General features: G+C 42.3%; 3 protein-coding genes across 5 annotated transcripts; 1 reads left to right on the top strand and 2 right to left on the bottom strand.

Annotated features, from left to right (window-relative positions):
• Window positions 1-20: 20 nt before the first annotated feature.
• On the bottom strand, window positions 21-2,094 carry LOC112881860. The gene is made up of 7 exons (XM_025946758.1): window positions 2,068-2,094; window positions 1,868-2,027; window positions 1,794-1,800; window positions 1,560-1,716; window positions 1,330-1,461; window positions 707-1,105; window positions 21-308 (listed from the first exon to the last, which is right to left on the bottom strand). The coding sequence occupies exons 2-7, from the start codon at window positions 1,997-1,999 to the stop codon at window positions 236-238; spliced, it is 900 nt and encodes a 299-aa protein (XP_025802543.1). The 5' UTR covers window positions 2,000-2,027; window positions 2,068-2,094; the 3' UTR covers window positions 21-235.
• Window positions 2,095-6,482: 4,388 nt separating this feature from the next.
• Window positions 6,483-9,316, top strand: LOC112883217 (E3 ubiquitin-protein ligase RNF4-like). 3 transcript variants are annotated; one of them, XM_025948489.1, is made up of 7 exons: window positions 6,483-6,687; window positions 6,817-6,897; window positions 6,996-7,252; window positions 7,503-7,572; window positions 8,001-8,071; window positions 8,564-8,774; window positions 8,991-9,316. In XM_025948489.1, the coding sequence occupies exons 3-6, from the start codon at window positions 7,037-7,039 to the stop codon at window positions 8,771-8,773; spliced, it is 567 nt and encodes a 188-aa protein (XP_025804274.1). In that variant the 5' UTR covers window positions 6,483-6,687; window positions 6,817-6,897; window positions 6,996-7,036; the 3' UTR covers window position 8,774; window positions 8,991-9,316. The 3 variants fall into 3 exon arrangements, with proteins under 3 accessions (XP_025804274.1, XP_025804275.1, XP_025804273.1); XM_025948490.1 differs by lacking the exon at window positions 6,817-6,897 and having other exon boundaries at window positions 6,996-7,222; XM_025948488.1 differs by lacking the exon at window positions 6,817-6,897 and having other exon boundaries at window positions 6,485-6,687.
• A 213-nt stretch (window positions 9,317-9,529) lies between these two features.
• LOC112883546 (cyclin-C1-1) lies at window positions 9,530-14,029 on the bottom strand. The gene is made up of 9 exons (XM_025948853.1): window positions 13,888-14,029; window positions 13,675-13,781; window positions 12,837-12,876; window positions 12,302-12,346; window positions 11,754-11,875; window positions 11,539-11,653; window positions 11,371-11,415; window positions 10,035-10,182; window positions 9,530-9,943 (listed from the first exon to the last, which is right to left on the bottom strand). The coding sequence occupies exons 1-9, from the start codon at window positions 13,917-13,919 to the stop codon at window positions 9,824-9,826; spliced, it is 774 nt and encodes a 257-aa protein (XP_025804638.1). The 5' UTR covers window positions 13,920-14,029; the 3' UTR covers window positions 9,530-9,823.
• Between the last annotated feature and the right edge of the window lie 6,512 nt (window positions 14,030-20,541).

Genomic DNA, 20,541 nt, shown 5'->3' with positions numbered 1-20,541 from the left:
TCAGGCAGTCAGTAATCTAACAAAACAAAAACAAAACTAACCATGCTTCAAACAAGAATAATTGGTGAGGCAAAGATCTCACAGAATGAAGATCTCGCTATTTCTATGTAAATTACAAGATCGGTGACAACAAGGAGCGCTAACAAATATGCCTGCTACACATCATCCATCAGGGCAATCTTGGAAGAGTAACTTTGTCGAATGAAAGAAAGCTGACCCGCCCATTATCCACATGTCAATACTTGAGAGGAATACCCCCAAAATTGTTTTCCACCATTTCCAATTCAATCCTTGAGGGGGGCTTATTCCTGCACCAGATTGAAAAACAATGTCAATGTCTTCTTTTAGGACTTTAAGTCAACCAGTCAAAGTTGTGATAGTCTGATACAAACATTGATCAACAAAGTATATGAGAGCAACCCTATTACGTAATAAATTTTATTCATATGCTATAACCAAAAGTCATCTTGGCATCTTTTTTTCTTTACTTTCGTAACAGTATCTGCACTTTATAAATTTGCACAGACTCTTAGCCTAATGCATGACCAGAATCAGCTATTATCCTATCTTCAGGATAAAATTTGGTGACAATGGAAATAAAATGAGATAAGTTGCAATAAAACAGTCACAATGAGGATTAAGTGAGAGTCCACTTAGACATTGTTTGAACATGAAACTGTAATCAACTGGATAAAAGGAACATTACCTTAACAGACATAAGAGGAAACTAGGGGCGCCTGGGGATGATTTTTTAAATTTGCTGTTAGGCAAATACACTTCAAAGGATGGAGATATCTCATCAATGTGCATTTCCTTCAGCAATTTGGTTATGTTACTGCAGGTGCCGTCAACTCTATTGAAGCTCTGATCAGTGTGCACCACACTGGGAGGAACAGTAGTATCACAAGTACCGCTATTCTTCATCGTCCAGGGGACACCATATCGTCCAACAATATAACCAAGCGATTTCAAGTGCTTATAAGCTTGGAAGGCATCCCAGGAACACCCATATTTTCTTCCAGCAATCTTTTCATAAATGGCTTCTGTTCCTATCGTTTCATCCTTGTCATTGAGAAAAATCAAGGCACCCCTTTCAACCAAGAACCTGCATAGCTTCATCAGAAACTCAAATACTTGAAAATGAAAAACAATGACATGGAAATTCATGCATAATCTATTAACAAATGGCTCAGACGTTCAAGCAGCGAAGGATAAGCTTGGCGTGCTGGATGCAAAGCGCACCATGACTAAAGGGCCAGTACAATCAAATACCACAAGAAATCTGATTATGCTGCACAGCTACGGTATTTCATCGAACAGGTGGCGTACCCTATCTCCTCGACGTTGTAGCACAGCTTGCCGCCCCGGGTGACGCCGGTGGTCAGCCACAGCTTGCCCTTGCTCTCCACCACCTCTGCGGCACCGGCCTCTTCCACCCACCGCGCGCGTGAGGCCACATTCCTGCGCCCGCAGTTGTAGAACACATCGAGCGGGGAGCCACACTTATGCAGAGCCAATACAAACTGCTCATGCAGAGCAACCGCAAGAAAAGCACTCACCTGAACTGGACCCTCGAGGAGGCGGATGGAGCTGCGTCGAGGAAGGGGTTGAGATGCTGCTCCTCGCCATCATCGTTTCCGGCAGCGGTGCCACCCGCTGGAGCGCGGCTCCTCCTGCGGCAGTCGCCAGCGGTCGCTGCCTCCGCCGCCATGATTACTTTTCACAAATTAGCTGTTGGACACTGAAAAAGAAGTATTTGCCAATAGACCCCTCAATTCAGTGTCAATTTATACCTGGACACTATAACCTATATATTAATATATCTTCATAAAGAAGGTATCAACACACTTGTAAATGCCAAGTATACCCTTACTCCTACCAGCAGCAGGTGCCGCCGGCCACAGAATCCTCGACGCCACTGCGGCCTGCGGAGCACCTGGCGACTTGCGCTCGTCTCCCTGCCATCCTTGCTCTCCTGAGAGTGAAGTGAGAGCCCCATGAATTTGTCTGTGCAGATGCAGAGCTAGGTATGTTCTGGTTGATGTTGGTGACATGTACAAGTACCTTCAGTGGCGGAGGACGCCGAAAATTTTAGGTGTGGCGGGGCTGCGGGCGGCGGGCGGGCCGGGGCGGGGCTGCGGGAGGCGGGCAGGCGGGGGCGGGGCTGCGGGCGGCGGGCGGCGGGCGGGCCGGGGCGGGGCTGCGGCCTGCGGGCGGGGCGGGGGCGGGGGCGGGGGCGCGGGGCGGGGGCGCGGGGCGGGGGCGCGGGGCTGCGGCGGCGGCCGGCGGCGCGCGGGGCTGCGGGCGGCGGGCGGGCGGGGGCGGGGCTGCGGCCTGCGGGCGGCGGGCGGCGGCACGCGGGCGGCGGGAGGCGGCGCCGGCGGGCGAGCGGCGTGCGGGGGCGGCGGCGTGCGGACTCGGCAGCAGACCTGGAGTGTGGGGAACTGGGGATAGGGTTAGCTTTTTCTTTAGTTGGGCTGGGCCGGACCGAGGTATGGCGAGCGCCACATCTCGCCACACTGGGCCCTCCGCCACTGAGTACCTTCAAGGCTAGTTCCAATGCTCCATGGACAGGTCCACTATGCACTCCTTGATCCGGACCAGCACGCCAAAGTCGAAGTGGATGTTTTCAGGATTTAGGAACCGCTTCGTCTCCTCGTCTTTGTTCCGCTCTATCATGTCCACGTTGTCTTTGATCAGCACGCGCACAAATCCTCCTTCGGGAGCGGTCGCCGCTGGCCTACCAGCAGCGGTGCCGGCGCCGCGCACAGGCGAACAACTCGGCTCTGCCCCGCGGACGGGCGCAGCCCTCTGCGGTCGGGGAGGGGTCGCCGGAGCGGGAGAGGGGCGGCCGCCGGGGACGGGTCGCCGGAGCCAGGATCTGGATTCGATTTGGGGGGTTGAGTCTATATATCGCTTCAGTGATAATTATGGGAAGCACATATTAGATGGGCCGTCGTCGGCCTAATTGGAGAATGTTTGCGCATAATATGATCCGATAATTTTAGCTAAAGAGAAAAGATTCTGTAGATGTAAAAGAAAACAGCTTTCGTGACGTTGAAATTAGAAAAACTATAAATATTAAACTGAGCATCTAAATTAAATTTGAATTGCACCATTATCTTTCTTATAATAATATCTTCACACTTTCCTATGTTTGCATCATATTTTTTAAAAAAATTCTTTAATACTAAATAACTAATTCCGGATACTCGCACAAATATTTTAACAACACGGATAAATAATTATTTTTAAAAAAAGTAAACATAACGAACAAATTATTGAATAAATAATAATGTACAATGAACAAAATATTAAACATCGCGAACATTTGATTGTATAGACTAAATAATAGAAAATAAATATCATGAACAAATGAGTTAATATAACCGAACAATTTAATCTGCAAAATGAATAAATAAATTACACCTTGAATAATTATATTATGAATACAAAATAAAATATTTCTATCTATAAAAAATAAACGGATAAATTGTAGCAGAAGAATATGAAAAATATAAAAAATAAAATAGGTAGATAAAGGATAGGAAAAAAGATGGAATAAAAAATTAAAGAATAAAAGAACAATATTAGATAAGAAGTAATAGAAAAATTATATTAGAAAAATACATCAATTATTAGTGCATTTAAAACAAAGAAATAAAATAGAGATAAAATAGAATAAACGAGAAGAAAAGGAAGATAAATTATATACTAGCAAAGAAATTTTTATTGGAGCATTAGAAATAAGAAGAAAACAATAGAAAGAAAATTGATGAACAACAAAATAATGAGAAGATAAGGTACAACGTCTTGCATGCATGCCGTTGGAAATAAATAAATAATAAAATAAAGAGAAGATAAGTATAAACCCTTGCATGCATGCGGAAGGAAATAAATAAATAATAAAATAAAGAGAAGATAAGGTAGAGCTCTTTGCATGAATACGCCTGTTGCGTGCTGCTGGTAACCGATTCATATGCACATACACTCATACACAAGGAAAGAGAATTAAAGTCTGCGTGCAGCATGAAAAAGGAAAGTCTGCTGTCTAAACTCTACCGTATAGAAATAGTGCACCATCCAAGCCCAATACACGACACATCAAAGATGCTGTTAAATGTTTATTAGGTCTATTCACATTGGGCCACGCGAACATTCTTCAGGCGATGGATCTGCGAATCATAGCACGGGCGATATATAGTTGTCCCGGACATCGGGGCTTCAAGATTTGAAGTTGATTTAAGTCCAGCCATGAGATAGAGAAAGGGGTGAGGGTAGAATCATCATTTCACGTGGCTTTCTACAAAAAATAAATATAATAATAGGTGTAGTGTCCTACACCTAATTACCACAGATTTATAGTGTATTTTGTCAAAGATAATTTTTATGATGGCTCAAGGCAAAATCCTCGTTTTAACAGTGTCCAGCTAATTTTACCTTTCACTTTACCCCACTACTAAATCTTTTGAAAAAATCTCCCACTTAGTTGAACTCAGAGTTAACTCTAACTGAACCCTAGGCCCCACATGGATAACGAGGGACCCTACCTGTTAGGACCGAATGCGAACGACATGAGACACTGACGAGAGGGTCCAGGAGTAGAAAACCGTGCCCCCTTTGTTCCTCCCCTTTTAAATACGTGCCCCCTTTTGTTCCTCCCCTTTTAAATAGGGGGGAGAAAATAATCTCAGGTTTGATCGCGCCGTCGCGGTTTCCCCATCCCCTCCGACTCCTCCGTCCGATCGAAGTTGCAGAGCTGGGTTCGATTCGTTCCGGCAACTTGGTGCGGATTTCTCAACCCTCCCGATGTGTACAATTCCGATTCGGGTCGTGTGGATTTGTATTGGTTATCGGTCTTGATTCGGTGGGGCAATCGCTGGGAGGGAGGGACTATTGATTCGATCGCAGCGCCGAGCGACTACCCCACTCTAGGTCGAACTTGCTCATTTCTAGTAAGCTTCCCTACCGTTGAACTTGGTTGATTTGGTAGCAACTACCCCACTCTAGGTTGAACTTGCTCATTTCTAGCAAAACTTTCCTACCGTTGAACTTAGTTGATTTGGTAGATCTTTGCTAGGGTTGTAGTCTTGTTCATCAATTTTGTTTCCCATCATTCCACGTACAATTCTCCTGCTTTTACCTTTTACCATCATTAGCACTTTATTCTTTGTTATTTCTTGAGGATTTGGTTGCAGTGGCGGATCTAAACTTTAAAAATTAGGTATACATGATCACTAAAATTATCTTTTTACTTAACCGTATTCTAAATAAAAATCATTACGGCTAGTTTGAAATATATATATATTATTTTATAAGTTAAAAATCATTACTTAAACATACATCTCATTCCTCTTTAGGCAATAGCTTCTCAAAAGTAAATAATAAATATTTCACATATCTTATATATGTTCGTCTAATAATTTATTATAAATGATGTTAGTGTTACATAGCTAGCATATAAAATATCTATTAATGTGATATTTTACTCCACTATAAAATTTGAAGTGTTGGAGGATATATTTTGTAATACTTAGGTAAAATAAGATTTTTTTAGCTGGAATAATTTATTACAGTCCTAGCAAATATACCTAACCTGGAGCTCCCGAGCTCCAATGATCCGAGATTGAGGTATTCGATGAAGCTCGAGTATTTTAGTTTTGCACGGCATGTGCATGCATCCTCCAACCATCGAAAGTTAAAATAATATAGTTAGATGGTAGAGCCTTGCATTAGCTTGCGAGCTACTATGTTGCACAAGCTAAAATAGATACAAAATAATACCCCCTCTATTAATAGTTCTATTTGATCTTGGTATAATGATCAAGAAGAGGGACCTTACGTATTATCTCATTAATCATGACTCCTCATTTTCAATGTTATTATATACGCACACTAATCTTTTTTTTAAGAGAAGTCACTCTGCACGGAAATCGAACAACCATCCGTACTATTTTTAAGATATCAATTTAAATCCATACTATTTTCAAGATGTCAACTTAAATGGGACTATCAAAATAGAATGATTCAATTTTAGAAATAGAATTATCAAAAGAAAATAGAGGGAATAAAACTAAATATCCAAATATGCTTCTCTATTCATTTATTTATCGAATTAAATGCGTGTTTTAGACCAATTCCACTACATAGTTTCATTGCACTATTACAAAGACTATAAACTTCGTAGCTGAACCGAATGAGCGTTACAAGGATAAAACTCCTCTCACATGCGTGAAAATCTCCCTTCTCTCCCCTTTAATGACCCTACTATGTCAGCAAATTTGCTTATGTGGTATAATATTTAATATTTATAAATTTTCTACTGAGACTAGCTTTATATGCATATCTCCTTATCTATCATCGATACTGCTGCTGTGAAATTATTTATTTATGATCTCCCAAAAAGTTAAATATCTCATGCTCAGATCAACCTCGGCTCGGGATCCTCCAGCTTTAGTGGCAGGCTCGCTCCGACGCTCGAGCTCGGCTCATTGACAGCCCTGGGCTCAGCCGCTCCCCGCTCAGGGCCTCAGGTTCATCTCCTCCCTCTGTTTCTTAAACCTTTCCCTTCTGTCGGACTCTCTCCTACCTTGCTCTTCCTTCCCTGGCGGCGACGACTGGGCAAGCGGCGGCGCCATCTGTCCTGTCTTCGCCCAGCCCTTTTCCGGCGACGAGCGCATCCTCCAGGTATGCCCGCCCCTTCTCTTTCCTTCTGCTGTGCGAGACGGAGCACCCCAAACCCTAACAAAACTATTTGTATTCGGATCTGAATCCAGTTACAATATATTACCTACTAACTTCGATTTCGTTTGCAAGAATTATCGGGTGTACATGTGTACACCCATGTCCTATGCTGGGTCCGCCCCTGTTGGTTGTTAGGTTTGGATGAGTGCCTAGGTTTGTGTCCCAGTCTAGTCTTGTCCGAAGTTAAGAAATTTAGAGCACTGGGCTAGTAGACAAGGAATTGTACTAAACCATACCCCCATGAATTTCAGGTTCATAAGGAGTTTACGTGAGTATCTGCATCAAAGATAGCATGAGCACTGTCAGCGGCACAGCGCGTGCCCCGAGGAGACAGTCACAAGATGGGTCAGCTGGTAAAGTAGTGGTGAACTTGGAAGCAAGCTCCCCAGTGGTGGGTAGCTCTCATGGAGTACCAGCTACTGTTGCTGGCGCACAAAACTCGCCTATTGATGTGGAAGCCATTGAAGATGAAGTGCAGGCAATATCGCCCTCACGAGTGCCCCCTCCAGTATAATTCTCTCATCGTTATATTTTGAATTGAAAGAAATACTACACTTTTTAATAAGGTCATGTGTGCTGTTAATGTAGTAATGTTATGCCATGGGACATTAGATAGGTCTTTTAGGAGCATATGGCACGCCTTTTACTAGGCCTTATTGAACTCTTTATGTATTGTGGTTCTTTCTCATGCTTGTTTTTTCCTGTTAAATAATAAACCATTGGCTAGCACTGATATTGAACCATCTTGTATTCTGCAGAGGAGGAACATGAGAACCAGGAGGCGACCTGTAACAGTGGTTGACTTGGAGGTGGAAGGTGTCCAGGAAGGTTATTTTACTATTATTGTGCTTTTTAGAATTAATCCACCCATTAAATATTCAGAATTACAGGAGGAATTGTATTTGCTCATCAGTCTAATACCAATTCTTCTGTTAGATTCTTCCACAAACAATATGAGGCTAATGACTACAATGTGCCACTAAGATGACTTTATTCTGATTAGACCACATTATGATTAATTATTTCAATAGTACGAACACTTCAATAGGCTGTTCCGACTCATTTACATATTTCTAATTTCTTAATCAAGTGACTTGTGTATTGCACATATTTGCGTGTTTATTCTGGAACGCCTACATGAAACGTATTTGATTTCACAATACCCCCTGTTTATTTAAGACTCCTATCTGTAATCATGTGATCATATTCAGTCAGGGGTGTGTCTTGATGACGATGCGGCTGTGTCTTCTCCACAGGGAACAAACGCCAGAGGGTTGTACATGTACATTGCCTCTCTCAACATAAGGGAGAAGGGTCTAGCTTTCAGGTATTTAATTTTATCTGATGGGAGTAACATTTTTCAGCTCTAAATTCAGCCAGATTTATATAGTTAGGTACTTTTCAGCTAATTAAATGACTGCTGGTTTTTGGTTTATGTTCAATCCTAACAGTTTCAGCAACCTTAAGAGTTGTGGATCCATGTATGTTGTCCTTTGAGTGGACTAAGAGAGTAACAGTTACCTGTTTTAAATTCATATAACATTCTCCTTGCTAATCAAGTCTTAAACATTGTTACATATCTATTATGGCATGATATAGGTCTGTTCAGAAATTCAGTCACATTATGTTCTGTAATGTAGTTGATGGTCAACTAACTGGCTTGCTAATTACACATGCTAGAGTATATTTCAAGAATTTCAGTGGAAAGGCTGCCTTTTGTTTGATTCTTGCATGCTATTTTTTTTCATAACAGTCTTCATACTAATTGTTTCTGCATTGCGCTTTGCACTGAGCTCTGACCATGAATTTCTACTGACAGTCAAATAAGGAGGTTCCCAAGGAACCAATTTTTACCTGCCCAATATGTTGGAATAAGATGGAGGAGCCCTCCACAACGTCTTGTGGCCATATCTTCTGCAGCACGTGCATCAAGCAAGCCATCAAGGTTCAGAAGAAATGTCCAACGTGCAGGAAGGGCCTGAGAGCAAATAGTATCCATCGGATTTACCTTCCAAGCACTGCTAGTTAAGGTGAAGTCTTTTACCTATCTGATGGCTTGTACTCCATCCGTTCGAAATTATAGGTTGTTTTAATTTTTCTTATGCTATGCACCTAGATATATACGCTATGTCTAGATACATATAGGAAATATTATGTATGTAGAAAAGCCAAAATGACATATAATTTGGAACGGAGGGAGGAGCAATTTTGGAGGAAATCGCTAACTTCATCATCGTCCGAAACAGGTCCACTGGCTGTGTCAGAAACTTCTGGTACTATAAGGCTGGGCGATCAGGATCAGAAGTTTTCTCTCAGGGTGAACAGTTGATGGGTTTCACCATAGCCTGTATCATATAACTGCAGCACCAGGAGCTCATCAGCTCATTGTGACAACTTCCTGACAAGGAAGTGGATAGCTTCAGTTTTTACTCATCTTTTATTGCGCCTTACAACATGAGAATGATGTTGGTTGTATGTATTAGGTTATTGGCTTAGTTGAGCAGTGTAACTGGGGATTTGCTTCAATCTGAAATGATAATAGCATTCATGGATGCTTTTGCTCCTTGCTGTACTCCATATTTGTTGAAATTGCGTTTTATATATGGATAACTTTTTTGCTGAGCCAGTCTGGGTGTGCCGCTCCCGGTGTATGCTGCACGCCCGCCACCCCCCCGCGCCCTGTGCTGGAGTCCTGGAGGTGTAGAATGTAACCACCAAGGTCCGGGCGTATTTCTCTAAAGAAAAGGCCTAGGCAAGCGAACAGAGGGGTTTTTGAGCTGTAAAATGGTTAAAAATATGCAGATGTTACTGAGTTCGGTATGCTGCATCAAAAGTCACGATGTCAACAATTGATGAGTACAAGCACATACAGCATCTACTACCATGGGCCATCAAATTTGAGCTTTCGAACTTGGCATTCCAGATATTTTTGCCTTAAGTTGAATTTGTGAGTCTAAGAGGTAGTTCACCAATATATGTGACAGACAACACGTGCACTCCCGCCGTGGAAGTGTGAGCTAATTGGTAGCTACTAGCTCATGCTTAGTTTGAAGTAGGCAACAAATAGTGAAACTGGAGCTTAAGACTTTGCTGGTAACTTGTTCAGCACAGGGCTAATCTTATCGTCTGGGAGGCCTCTTTGAGGATCGATCTTGTAGGTATCATAAAAATCCAGAATTTCCATTGAGATATTCTTAACCTGAGTGTCACCAATAAAAAAATATAATGGGTGAAGTTACCGAGATAGAAACAGAATCAATCGATGGGAAATGATCGATGCAAAAGCTTACAATGTTCATGTCGACTCGGAGTTCTTCAAACCATGAAGTTGTGTCCTTGTCTTTAAGGGCACTTGCAATGTATATGCAGGCAAGTGCAATCATATAGGGTGGGTATATGAGAATAAGATCCATCTTGTAAGTATCATTCACGAGGCCCCTACATGTGACAATAGGTCTGGCTGAAGACTGAGCATACATATACAATATATACCCACACGAACATCATACTGAAATTAGTGCTACCAATTCTAGATAAATCAATTTCTATCACTGTGTTGTGTCACGCTAAAATTAATAAGGAAAATAAAGAAAACTCTGATGAGGTGTATTTACTTCATGGTAAAGTATAAATACTCAAACCAATATATGTGCCAAAAAATCCTGCAAGGAGTTAGGGTAGTTCTCTTGGTCTTAGACTAATACTACCTCAAATCAATTTTATTTGACTTGACCACAATTTGGCTTGCATGTAGGTCTAGTGTTTGCTTGTATGAAAAGCCAACTAAAACTAAACAGAGAGAGTATTACACATGAGATAAAATGATTTAACAAGGATTAAGCTTCCACCACAAAAACATTCAAGAGAATGGCCTTCAGATTCAAAGAATATAAATGTAAAATGTTCCAAATAGCTTTCACAGAAAGAACAGGACACTGGCTGAAATCACAAGGAATGGAAATCTCTAGCAGAACAAAACATTCAGGGCCAATTGCATATGTTCCATCGTTTGAATAGTTATGGTGAATTTTTCACTATGAAAAGTATAATTGCATATCCGCCAACCGAAGTATGGGCAACTATCAACTACCGGACTCCAATAGCGCTGTTCTTCGGACACAAAAGCCGCCCTCCACCTCCCTCCCTTCACCATCGTTATCTTTTAGAAGATTGTTGGGAGGGACTGAATAATAAGTCAATTGGAAGTGGAGATGGTGGGCAGGGTGAAGGTGAAGAATAGGGTCTTAGACCAATGGGGAGCTCAATTGGGGAGGACAGCAGGTGGCAGCAGCCATGGAGAAAAGGGTAGAGTGGACGAGCTGACCTGCCTAGAAAGACAAAGGTTGGTTGGTCAAGGGCATCTTTGCCTGACTGCCCTCACATATGTCTTATCTTTTGTTTTGTAAATTATTTTGCTCACGAAAGTCGAAACAAAATGGTTCTGGTCAAAGAGACGGAGTAGGGTAAAAGGAAGACATTGAGAGTACTTTTGGTGGCGAATTTGCAATATGACTTTTTATAATGGTAGATTCAAGTTAGGGGGTTAGATTAGTGCCTGCAATTTGCCTCAACATTTATTCCTTAATTGCTGAACCTGAATCATGTCTTTCATAAAGCAGTGCTTACCAGGCAAATTGCGTCAGATCTGTTATGCCAGCATCCTGCAATAACCTGCAGAAAAGGGAATCCATCAACATGAAATTCCACCGGAACAAAGAACTGAAAGCTAGGGACATATGGAGAAGGCATGTTGCACGAAAAACACCAGCAATGAAATTGGAAATATAGTCTTACTGTAAGAGAGGACGGTATGGATGAAAAACAACCAGATAATAATCAAGTGCTTCCAGGAGCTTCATTTCCATTTCAAGGATATCCTTAATTTCAAACCGATACTTATCATCGGAACCTGTACCAGAGAGAGAGAGAGAGAGAGAGAGAGAGAGAAACAGTTGTTTGGTGCAGTTTTTCCAAGTAAATATGTCCACAGATACGGTAAGAGGACATACCGCACATCTTTTTTATGTAAAAGACAAGAAGACGTGCTTGCACTGTGCTCTCCTCCACCTTTGACGCCAAATACAAACAAGTAGGTGCAACCAAACGAGGATCATACTCTGACATGCTCTTTCTGGTAACAGATTCCGTGTTAGAACAAAATTATCACTACAAATACACACATCCACAAAATTCAAGGTCCCAGTAGAACCAAACATGGTTTCCATACTTTCAGAATTTCAAGAGATGAGCACTAAATTTGAATCCTTGTGTCGAGCTATTGATTGCAGAAGGTTAGTTTCAAAACATGTTTTTTCTCATACTTCTAAGTATAGAATTGTAAGAGGTAAGCAGTACCAAACTAGACGATTCTCAAAATCTTGCAATCACAAGATTCTACTATATTTCCTAATTCCCAATAAGAATTTCTATCTTGTTTCCTGGAAGCACATCACCTTAAATTCTCAAGAATAACACTGTGTTTCCTTCCTCTAAGTAGATAATTCATCAGTCATTCAAAAGTGCTACCCCTGGAATGCATGGAAACGGAAATGCATACCTTGTATACACACGCCTGAAGTAAGTGACTGCTGTAGCTATAACTCTGAAATAATAACAAGTAACAACTTAAGATCATAAGAACCATGCGTTATCTTAAAAATCTAGAGACAGGATATCACAAGCCATGTTAAATAAACCATGTGCGCGCGCGTGTGTGTTGGGGGGGGGGGTATTATTATATTGACACGTTTCATTTTTCTCTTAAGATGCTATTCCCTCGGTTTTGCTAATTTGTCCATAGCCTCAAGGGAATATGTTTCACAATGTTTGTCCATTGAGGATATCAAGAGTGTACTTATCGCAATGGTTCGACAATCTAGCCCTAATTAAATGCTTTGAAAGAAGACAAGTGGTTGTATTGTGTTATTTAATACAACAACAATTTATATGATTTGTTTCTTAGCATCTAAAGTACAGGATAATACCTGATATATAAGAAATCAATGCATACAAGTAAGTTCATTTCCCAGTAAAGATAAAATCTATAGCTACAAAACAATTGAACGGCATGGGTTATGCAAATAATGGCTAACCTTTGCCTAACTTTCACCTGTTGTGCCAGCCGCCAGATATCTGAAATTATCAAATGCTTTACTTTGTAAGACACACAAGTAAGTGACCTTAACAGAAAATGCAAATTAATCAACCTGTGGTGAAATTGTGAGATATTTGAGTCTATGACTGCTGCAGACAGCAAGAAATAAACTGAGCACTTGATTTCTGATTTCTCTAATATACTAGAGTCCAATTTACACCTATGCCAATAATATGAACTATGATTGTGCCAATTTCATGGCTACACTAACAAAACGAACTGCAATTGTGCAAATTTAGCACCTATACAAATAATGTGCTTGCAAAACTTATCATCGCCAAAAACTGATACGTCATTAAAGAAAAAGGGCATGAAGCTGTATCTCGGAAATAACCCCAAAGAGCAAAACATCATTCTTCTCTCCTTCAGTAGGCAAACGGTCAACCATCGCATTACATAAAATAGTATTGTACAACGCGCATCACAGATACAACTGCGTATACACCAAAATCGGTTTGTAACTGTTGCAGAAAACAGCTGAACGTTTGATCATCAAATCGGACCATACATCCCATACAACTAAGGTCATAAAACCTTCTCAGTTTTAACATTTAACTGCGCACCCTGAGCTCGGCGGAGCTTTTGCAGTTCTTTAAAAGACACTTGATTGTTTACACTAACCACAGCAAATTCCCCAATTACGACAAACTATCCCAGAGGCAGTCAAGTCAGGGCGCGTCGCGCTTAGCAGCCAAAACCTAACCCGCACCAGGAAAACGCTACGGCCTGTACAGCAAGGGGGTAAGGAAAAGCGCGGGAGGGGAACAGGAGCTCACGAAAGGACATGTGGATCTTGACGAGGCGGAACTCCTCCGGCATGATGCCCCGCTCCCGGTCCGCCGCCGGCACCAGCTCCACATCCTCCGGGTCCAGCAGCTGCTTGCTGCACGTCACGGCAGACAAACAATCAGCCACCCGGCTCGCCGCGCGCGGGGCCGAATCGGGAGGCGCGAACGCGAACGCGGAGGGGCCGGGGCTGGGAGGCTTACCAGTGCGACGACGTCCAGAAGTTGGCGGCCATCCTGCTTGGGAGTTGGGACCGCGATCCCGGCGAGCCTACGGGACTCTCTCGATGGCCGAATCGGTGTGGGGGGAAATGCAGGAGGGGGGCCGCCGGTGAGGCGGTGACACGGCTTCTCCCTCAGCCGGATTACTGATCAGTCAGTCGGTCTGGCCGGCCCAGCATTATGGGCCGTCTCGAGGCTTCCGAGGCCCGGATTTCGCAATTAGGCCTGTTAGACGTTAACTCCCCAACTTTTTCACAGAAAGGTCCTCTGAAAATTGAAAATGTTAGGGAACTGGAAAGTAGACTTGGATGGATCAGGACATGACCGGGGTCCTTTTTTTTTGAGACGGATCGTGGTCAGCGTACCCGTCTGCTTGGCACACATACCTGACAGGCTGACTGACACTGGTGATCTTGCACCGGTGCGCATGCACGCAGCCTCCCTGTATGCTATTGAGTATTACCACTGTTACCTCAGGCGGGTACAAGGACGGCGTCGGTTTGTACGTCGTTCTTGGCTCCAAATAATTCAGCCCGGCGACGGCGCCGACGCCGATCCCAGACTTAAAAGAGACGGGGATCGATCGAAGTCGAACCATCACACAGGCAGACGCATTCACAGGCTCACAGCACACATGCAGCCGCAGCTAGACGTCCCAACCACCGTGCTGTTCCACGCATGGCTCCACGCCCCGCATGTAACGTGAGCCTGAACCGAGACCGAACGGTCGCGGCTCCGTCCCCTCCGATCTGAATCGACCCCGGGTGGCGCCGGATGGGGCGCGCGACAGCGACCGCCGGCGTTCGAAGAGATCCAGGGAGACCACCGCCACTTGCGCCCGCGATCATTGTGGATGTGGATCGGGTCGGCCCCAGTCGTTAGACTGACGGAATGGATCGGGCTGGATCCGCCCACCGCTGCTACATCCAAGATTGTTGTTTCGATTTCGATTTGGATCGGTCGGTTCAGGTTCAGTCGTGCGGATAAAGTTACCGCTCGTGCTTTGGGTAAATCGTAAAATGTTGCTCGGTGTACATGGAACTGTGGATCCTTCCGTTTCTATAGTCCCTCTGTCTCGGAGTGCTTGCAGTTTTTGTTGATAGTTCAGGTGAAGTGATATATCAGGGGCGGTTTGGGTTTCCGAGACTAAATTTTAATCCTGTTACATCGGATGTTTGATACGAATCAGATGTATTAAGTATAAACTAATTATAAAATTAATTGGATAAATGGAGACTAATTTAGGAGATAAATTCATTAAGCTTAATTAGTCCATGATTTGGTAATGTTGTGCTACGGAAAACATATGCTAATGATGAATTAGTTAGACTTAATAGTTTCGTTTTGTGAATTAATTTTTATTTATATAATTAGTTTTATAGTTCGTTTATATTTAATTTTTCAAATTTAGATCCAAATATTCCGTATGATTCGCTTTAGATCCGAGCATGCCTTTTTAGGCCCTATCCTTCTGAAAGTCACTGAATCCGGCCGGCTCAATGAGGAAAGGGCAGCGGGCAGTGGCAGTGATTGGATTGGACGGGGTAGGGGCGCTGCCGCACCTGGATTTGATTTGACTTGCGCTGACTGGGTCTCGATGGTGCGATAAAGCGACAAAGGGGGAACGCCGGCAAACAGTGCCACCCCGTGTACACTAGTATACTACACGCCCTTTTTCGTACTACACGCCGACAAGGTCAGGTATATTTGGTTTCTAAATTAAATTTTAGTCCCGTCACTTTAAAATATTTAGACACTAATAAAAGCATTAAATATAAAATAATTATAAAACTCATTGCATAACGGAGACTAATCAGTAAGATGAATCATCAAATCTAATTAATTCATAATTTGACAATATTGTGCTACAGTAAACATATGCTAATGATGGATTAATTATGCTTAATATATTTATCTCGTGAATTAGTCTCCATTTATGCAATTGGTTTTATAGTTAATTCATATTTAGTCCCTCTAATTGGCATCCAAATATTTGATATGATCCGAATTAAAAATTAGTCTCTGGATTCAAATACCTGAAGAGAGATCGCCGCCTATATTTATTGAAAACTGTTCAGGTCATGTTCAGCGAGATGTCTGCATGACTTTTTTTTTTTTGAGAGGGGCGTTCAAAACCCCGCACTAAGTGTTTACATAGGAGGTACAAACGCCTTCAGGCAGATAAAAAAACCAAACATGCCGGTCAGTGGACAGGTGGAGCTCAAGAGCATGCTTCTCGACGATATATGAGCATCAAAGTTTGCTTCCCTCCGTTCACGGGCGATCTCCATCCTCTGAAAAGCCGCTGCATCTTCCTTGAGTTCCTTGATAATCTGGCAGACACCCGATGTGCTGCCCGCCATGCCCAGTACTACATTAGCACAGTCACTTGCCATTCGTACCCGGCTGAGTGCTAAATCATTAGCTAGTGCCAGCCCTTCCCTAAGCACCAGCACCTCCATAGTTTCCGGATCAGAGATTCCTTGCATAACCACTGCCAATGCCCCGATGAAACTTCCTGCCCCATCTCTAGCGACCGCCGCTACCGAGGCCGTCCTTGAGTTTTTGAAAGAGCAGCATTAACATTAAGCTTCGACATCCCGCTTCTATATGACTGTATGAGCAGGGGCGGAGCTGCCCAGTCTAACGCTTAGGGTCACTCCATGGGCCGACTATATAAGTTGGATTGGACCTTCGTGCTGCAGTACACTGCAGTGTGGAAGAAATGGGCTGACGACTAGGGCCATGGCCCCAGTGGCCCTAGCCTTTCCTCCGCCACTGTGTGAGAAGATTTTAGGTTATGTTTGAATCCGCCGGACTAAAGTTTAATCCTGTTACATTGGATATTTGGACATAGGAGTATTAAATATAGATTAATTAGAAAATCAATTGTATAAATAGAGGTTAATTCATGAGATAAATCTATTATATCTAATTTATCCATCATGAGCATATGTTTAATGTAGCACAACATGATCAAATTATGGACTAATTAGGTTTTAATAGATTCATCTCATGAATTAGATTTCATTTATCCAATTGATTTTAGGAAAAAGTCCGGTTTACACTTAGGCTGCGTTTGGTTCGGCATTTCCAGCCTGCGTTTGCGTTTTCAACGCAGAAGCCGAACCAAAGGACCGCCACGCCACCGCTACTTTTTCAAACGCAGCAGCATTCCAACGTGCAAATCTTGCAGCGACATGGTACCTGCTTTTCCAGCGTTGGGGGCGAGCGAACTTGCAACAATTTACCCGCCTGCCATCGGTAAAGACCGCGTACCGGTTCGCTCTTTTCTCTCCGTCTTGTTCTTTCTCCCTCTTCTCTCTTCCGCATCTATTTTGAGATGAACAATGCACTTATTTATATATGTAATATAATTTCGTGAAAAACATATCGTCAATGCAAAGTTTACATCATTACACTCATTTTACATATAAACAACATATCAGGGTCTCAGGGGTATTACGGACATTTTACATCAATTCACAGTTTCACAGCAGGTTGAACCAAACGGCGTTCAGCTTTTTCACAGCTCACAGCTGAACCAAACGCACCCTTAAACTATCACAAAAGTCCAATTTTCAACCTTAAACTATAAAATCGGATAAGAAAGGCAATCCAACTGTCAACGGACAAATTTGGCCCTTAGGATGGTTTCGAAGGTCGTTTTCCATTTTGTGAAAATAAAAAAGATTTAAATTTAAATTAAAAAATTCATAAGTAATTTATTTCAAATCAAAAAATATGAAATGAGTATCAAAATTTTTCTAAAAATGTAACATATCTATTGGCACTATACTTGTCAGTTATTCGGATCTTTTGGTTGCATGTAATTATGCCTATTATTTTTGAATAAATAAGATTCAAATAGAGCAATAATAGATAGGTTATTTTTTTAAAAAATTTTTGATACTAGTTTCGTATTTTTCTGATTTAAAATGAATTAGTCTTGATTTTTTAGATCTAATTAGATTTTTTATTTTTTTAAAAAAAATACAAGACCACCTTCGAAACCACACTAAGGGCCAAATTGGCCTGGTTTCATGGTTTCAACAGTTGGATGACCTCTCTTATCCCGATTTTGTAGTTTAAAGTTGAAAACCGGACTTTTGCTATATTTCAAAGGTGTAAACCGGATTTTTTCCTATACTTAGATTATATTTAATATTTTTAATTGGTGTCAAATATCCGATGTGTGATGGGATCAAGTACGCCCTTACTCAACCGATCGGTAGCTGCACCCCCAGCGAAAATGCTAGGCTCCTCGAAGAAGAATTAATGGTCGCATTCAGTATGATCAGAGAATGAGTGCGATGTACTGTGGCGAAGAGGCTGTTTGGCTGGCCCAAGCCGGCGTACGTGTACGTGTTAACGTGTGTACCCACGTATGGCACGTCATCGATGTGCCGCCGTACGACGCGCGCCTTTCTCGTGATACATGGTGCCACAAAGGCCTCTTACGCTAGTACACTAGGAGCATAAATTCTGGGTGTAGTAGACCAATCATGGCGCGTTTGCAAAGGATCGGCCGGATCGCGTATATATTGGTTGAGACGGGATATGGTATCGGTATTCCTTGGACCACCGCTGCATTTAACGCTGTGAAAACGGCGTCCGGCCGCTTACGAATTCGCCGTCAAGTTTCGTTTAGCGATAAGCATGAAGGTTTCGACCTGCTTTGATTCGGGATGCGTCGCTGTGCTATCATGATCACTTCCCTTTCTGGACAGGCAGAGGGGTTAGTTATTCAGGGAGCGAAGAAGGTGACATTACCACTAGATTACTACACTCTTCAGTTAGAAATGTACTGATTTTCGAGAACTTCCCTGACCAAGGGTTTCAGTAAGAAGGAGAAAGAGTAATAAGCATCTTACAAAGAGGAAGAGTTTGACAAGACACTACCGGACCCTACTGATTAAGATATATTATTAAAAAAAAGGTTCATACAAACAAAAGGTACTCCTAGGAGCATCAGGAAAAGAAAGATCAGAAGAAACCAACAAAGAAGAAGGAGCAGAAGAAGCAGGAGGAGGAACTATTGCAAACACAAATTACTATCGCTGCGTACACAAGGTGTATAGCCGTTAGTATACTCATATACGTTAGCGACCGTGATCCGTCCCACATCTTTCAGTTTTGGCACATTCTTTTAGAAAAAAGAAAACGTTTCTGGCCTCAGCAACCGCACACAGCTAAAGTTTTATAAAATTTTCAGCATACAAACTGAAAAAATAGAGAAAAGAGTACGCAAATGACCGGAAGGGCTTAAAAGTAAAGTACATCCGTATTGGCATATGATGATGATGTACGTTTGTTTGTATACATCTGTTCCGATCAACGAGCAGCAACAGTGGAGTACGACGATATACAATCATACAGCACTGAAAACGATTGATAAACGCACGCATACGATACGAATGGAGTCGTTCCGGGCGATGCCGTTTGTAGCTTCTGGGCACGAGGCTGGGCTACTGCTACTCTCAGTAGTACGTGTTACCAAACGGTCCCCTGCTAGCTCAAGCTCCAGCAGCAAACGGCCATGCTCGATCGCTTCTATTCTTTTGTCACAAGGTGGCTCGCTGGCACGGGGACAATGACATGATACGTGGGGTGATATTAAAGTTTGGAATTTATCTTGATGTGACACGGACATGAGACAAGGTGGACAAAGAACGAAAGGGTCCTTCTAGGTGCAGACGAAGCATGTGGATTATTTACTCTGGAATGTTGTGCTTTTTGAAGTAAAAAGTCTGAAACATCACCAGGTGACATCTTCTTAAATTCTTGTTTCCCTGTCTTCTTCGGTTTTCTGCTTAACTCGACGAACTATTTTACTGGTTTTACGAATGTTGGGTGCCACATGATTCAAATAAATTAATTAGACAACCCACGATATCTAGTTTTATAGTTGAAAGGGCTATGGAAATTGTTTTAGATTCTATTTGGATCAACTAGCTAATTTGCTAGTTACTACCTCCGTCCCAAATTACAATTCATTTTGAATTGTCTACATACATATATTTTGCTATACATCTAGATGTACACTATGTCTAGATACATAGAAAAAACTATATATCTAGAAAAGTCAAAATGAATTGTAATTTAGAGCAGAGGGAGTAGCTAAATTTAGCCGGAGAATCCAAACATGATAGCTAATGGATGACTAATGCCGTCCTAGCTAGTTCGAAAGCAACTATACATCTAGCTAGTTCAACCTAACTAATCTTAGCTAATAGAGTTCAAAGATCTAGATGCCTCTAATGTTGAATCAAATTACCCACTGCAAATGCCACCCCTAATGTTTGGTACTAAGAAAGTTATGTAATTAAAGAAGGATAGGATAGTCAATTACTTCAATCCAACTAGCAATTAGCTGGTGGATCAAGCACACCTTAGCTAATGCTTAGCTGCTGATATTAGCCAGTAAAAAGCTATAGGCATTAGCTCGCTAATGGTCTGGCTGCGTGAATCCAAACAAGTGATTCAAAGATGCTAAGAATGATGCGAGTGTTAGACATATGGATCGGCTACTGCGCAATTAGATTAGAAGATGCTCTGTGATTCTTAAGCAATCCATTCAACGGAGAGAGATAGAGAGAGAGACAGGGGAGGGGCACAAGTATACCTTCGTGCCCT

This window comes from Panicum hallii, chromosome 2, assembly GCF_002211085.1.
Source record: "Panicum hallii strain FIL2 chromosome 2, PHallii_v3.1, whole genome shotgun sequence".
NCBI classification, from domain to species: domain Eukaryota; kingdom Viridiplantae; phylum Streptophyta; class Magnoliopsida; order Poales; family Poaceae; genus Panicum; species Panicum hallii.
The sequence above is the reverse complement of the archived record's forward strand: the minus strand, read 5'-3'. Positions and strand labels throughout refer to the sequence as shown.

Bases quoted from the DNA above. Each gene is read 5' to 3' on its own strand.
- LOC112881860 (XM_025946758.1), bottom strand. From the start codon at position 1,999: ATGGGGCTCTCACTTCACTCTCAGGAGAGCAAGGATGGCAGGGAGACG. The intron at 1,462-1,559 runs GTGAGTGCTTTT...CTGCGGGCGCAG, and splicing joins TCCTCGAGGGTCCAGTTCAG to GAATGTGGCCTCACGCGCGC. The intron at 1,106-1,329 runs GTACGCCACCTG...GAAGCTATGCAG, and splicing joins TACAACGTCGAGGAGATAGG to GTTCTTGGTTGAAAGGGGTG.
- LOC112883217 (XM_025948489.1), top strand. From the start codon at position 7,037: ATGAGCACTGTCAGCGGCACAGCGCGTGCCCCGAGGAGACAGTCACAA. The intron at 7,253-7,502 runs GTATAATTCTCT...TGTATTCTGCAG, and splicing joins CCTCACGAGTGCCCCCTCCA to AGGAGGAACATGAGAACCAG. The intron at 8,072-8,563 runs GTATTTAATTTT...TTCTACTGACAG, and splicing joins GAGAAGGGTCTAGCTTTCAG to TCAAATAAGGAGGTTCCCAA.
- LOC112883546 (XM_025948853.1), bottom strand. From the start codon at position 13,919: ATGGCCGCCAACTTCTGGACGTCGTCGCACTG. The intron at 13,782-13,887 runs GTAAGCCTCCCA...CGTGACGTGCAG, and splicing joins TTCTGGACGTCGTCGCACTG to CAAGCAGCTGCTGGACCCGG. The intron at 12,877-13,674 runs GTGAGCTCCTGT...TGATAATTTCAG, and splicing joins CAAGATCCACATGTCCTTTC to ATATCTGGCGGCTGGCACAA.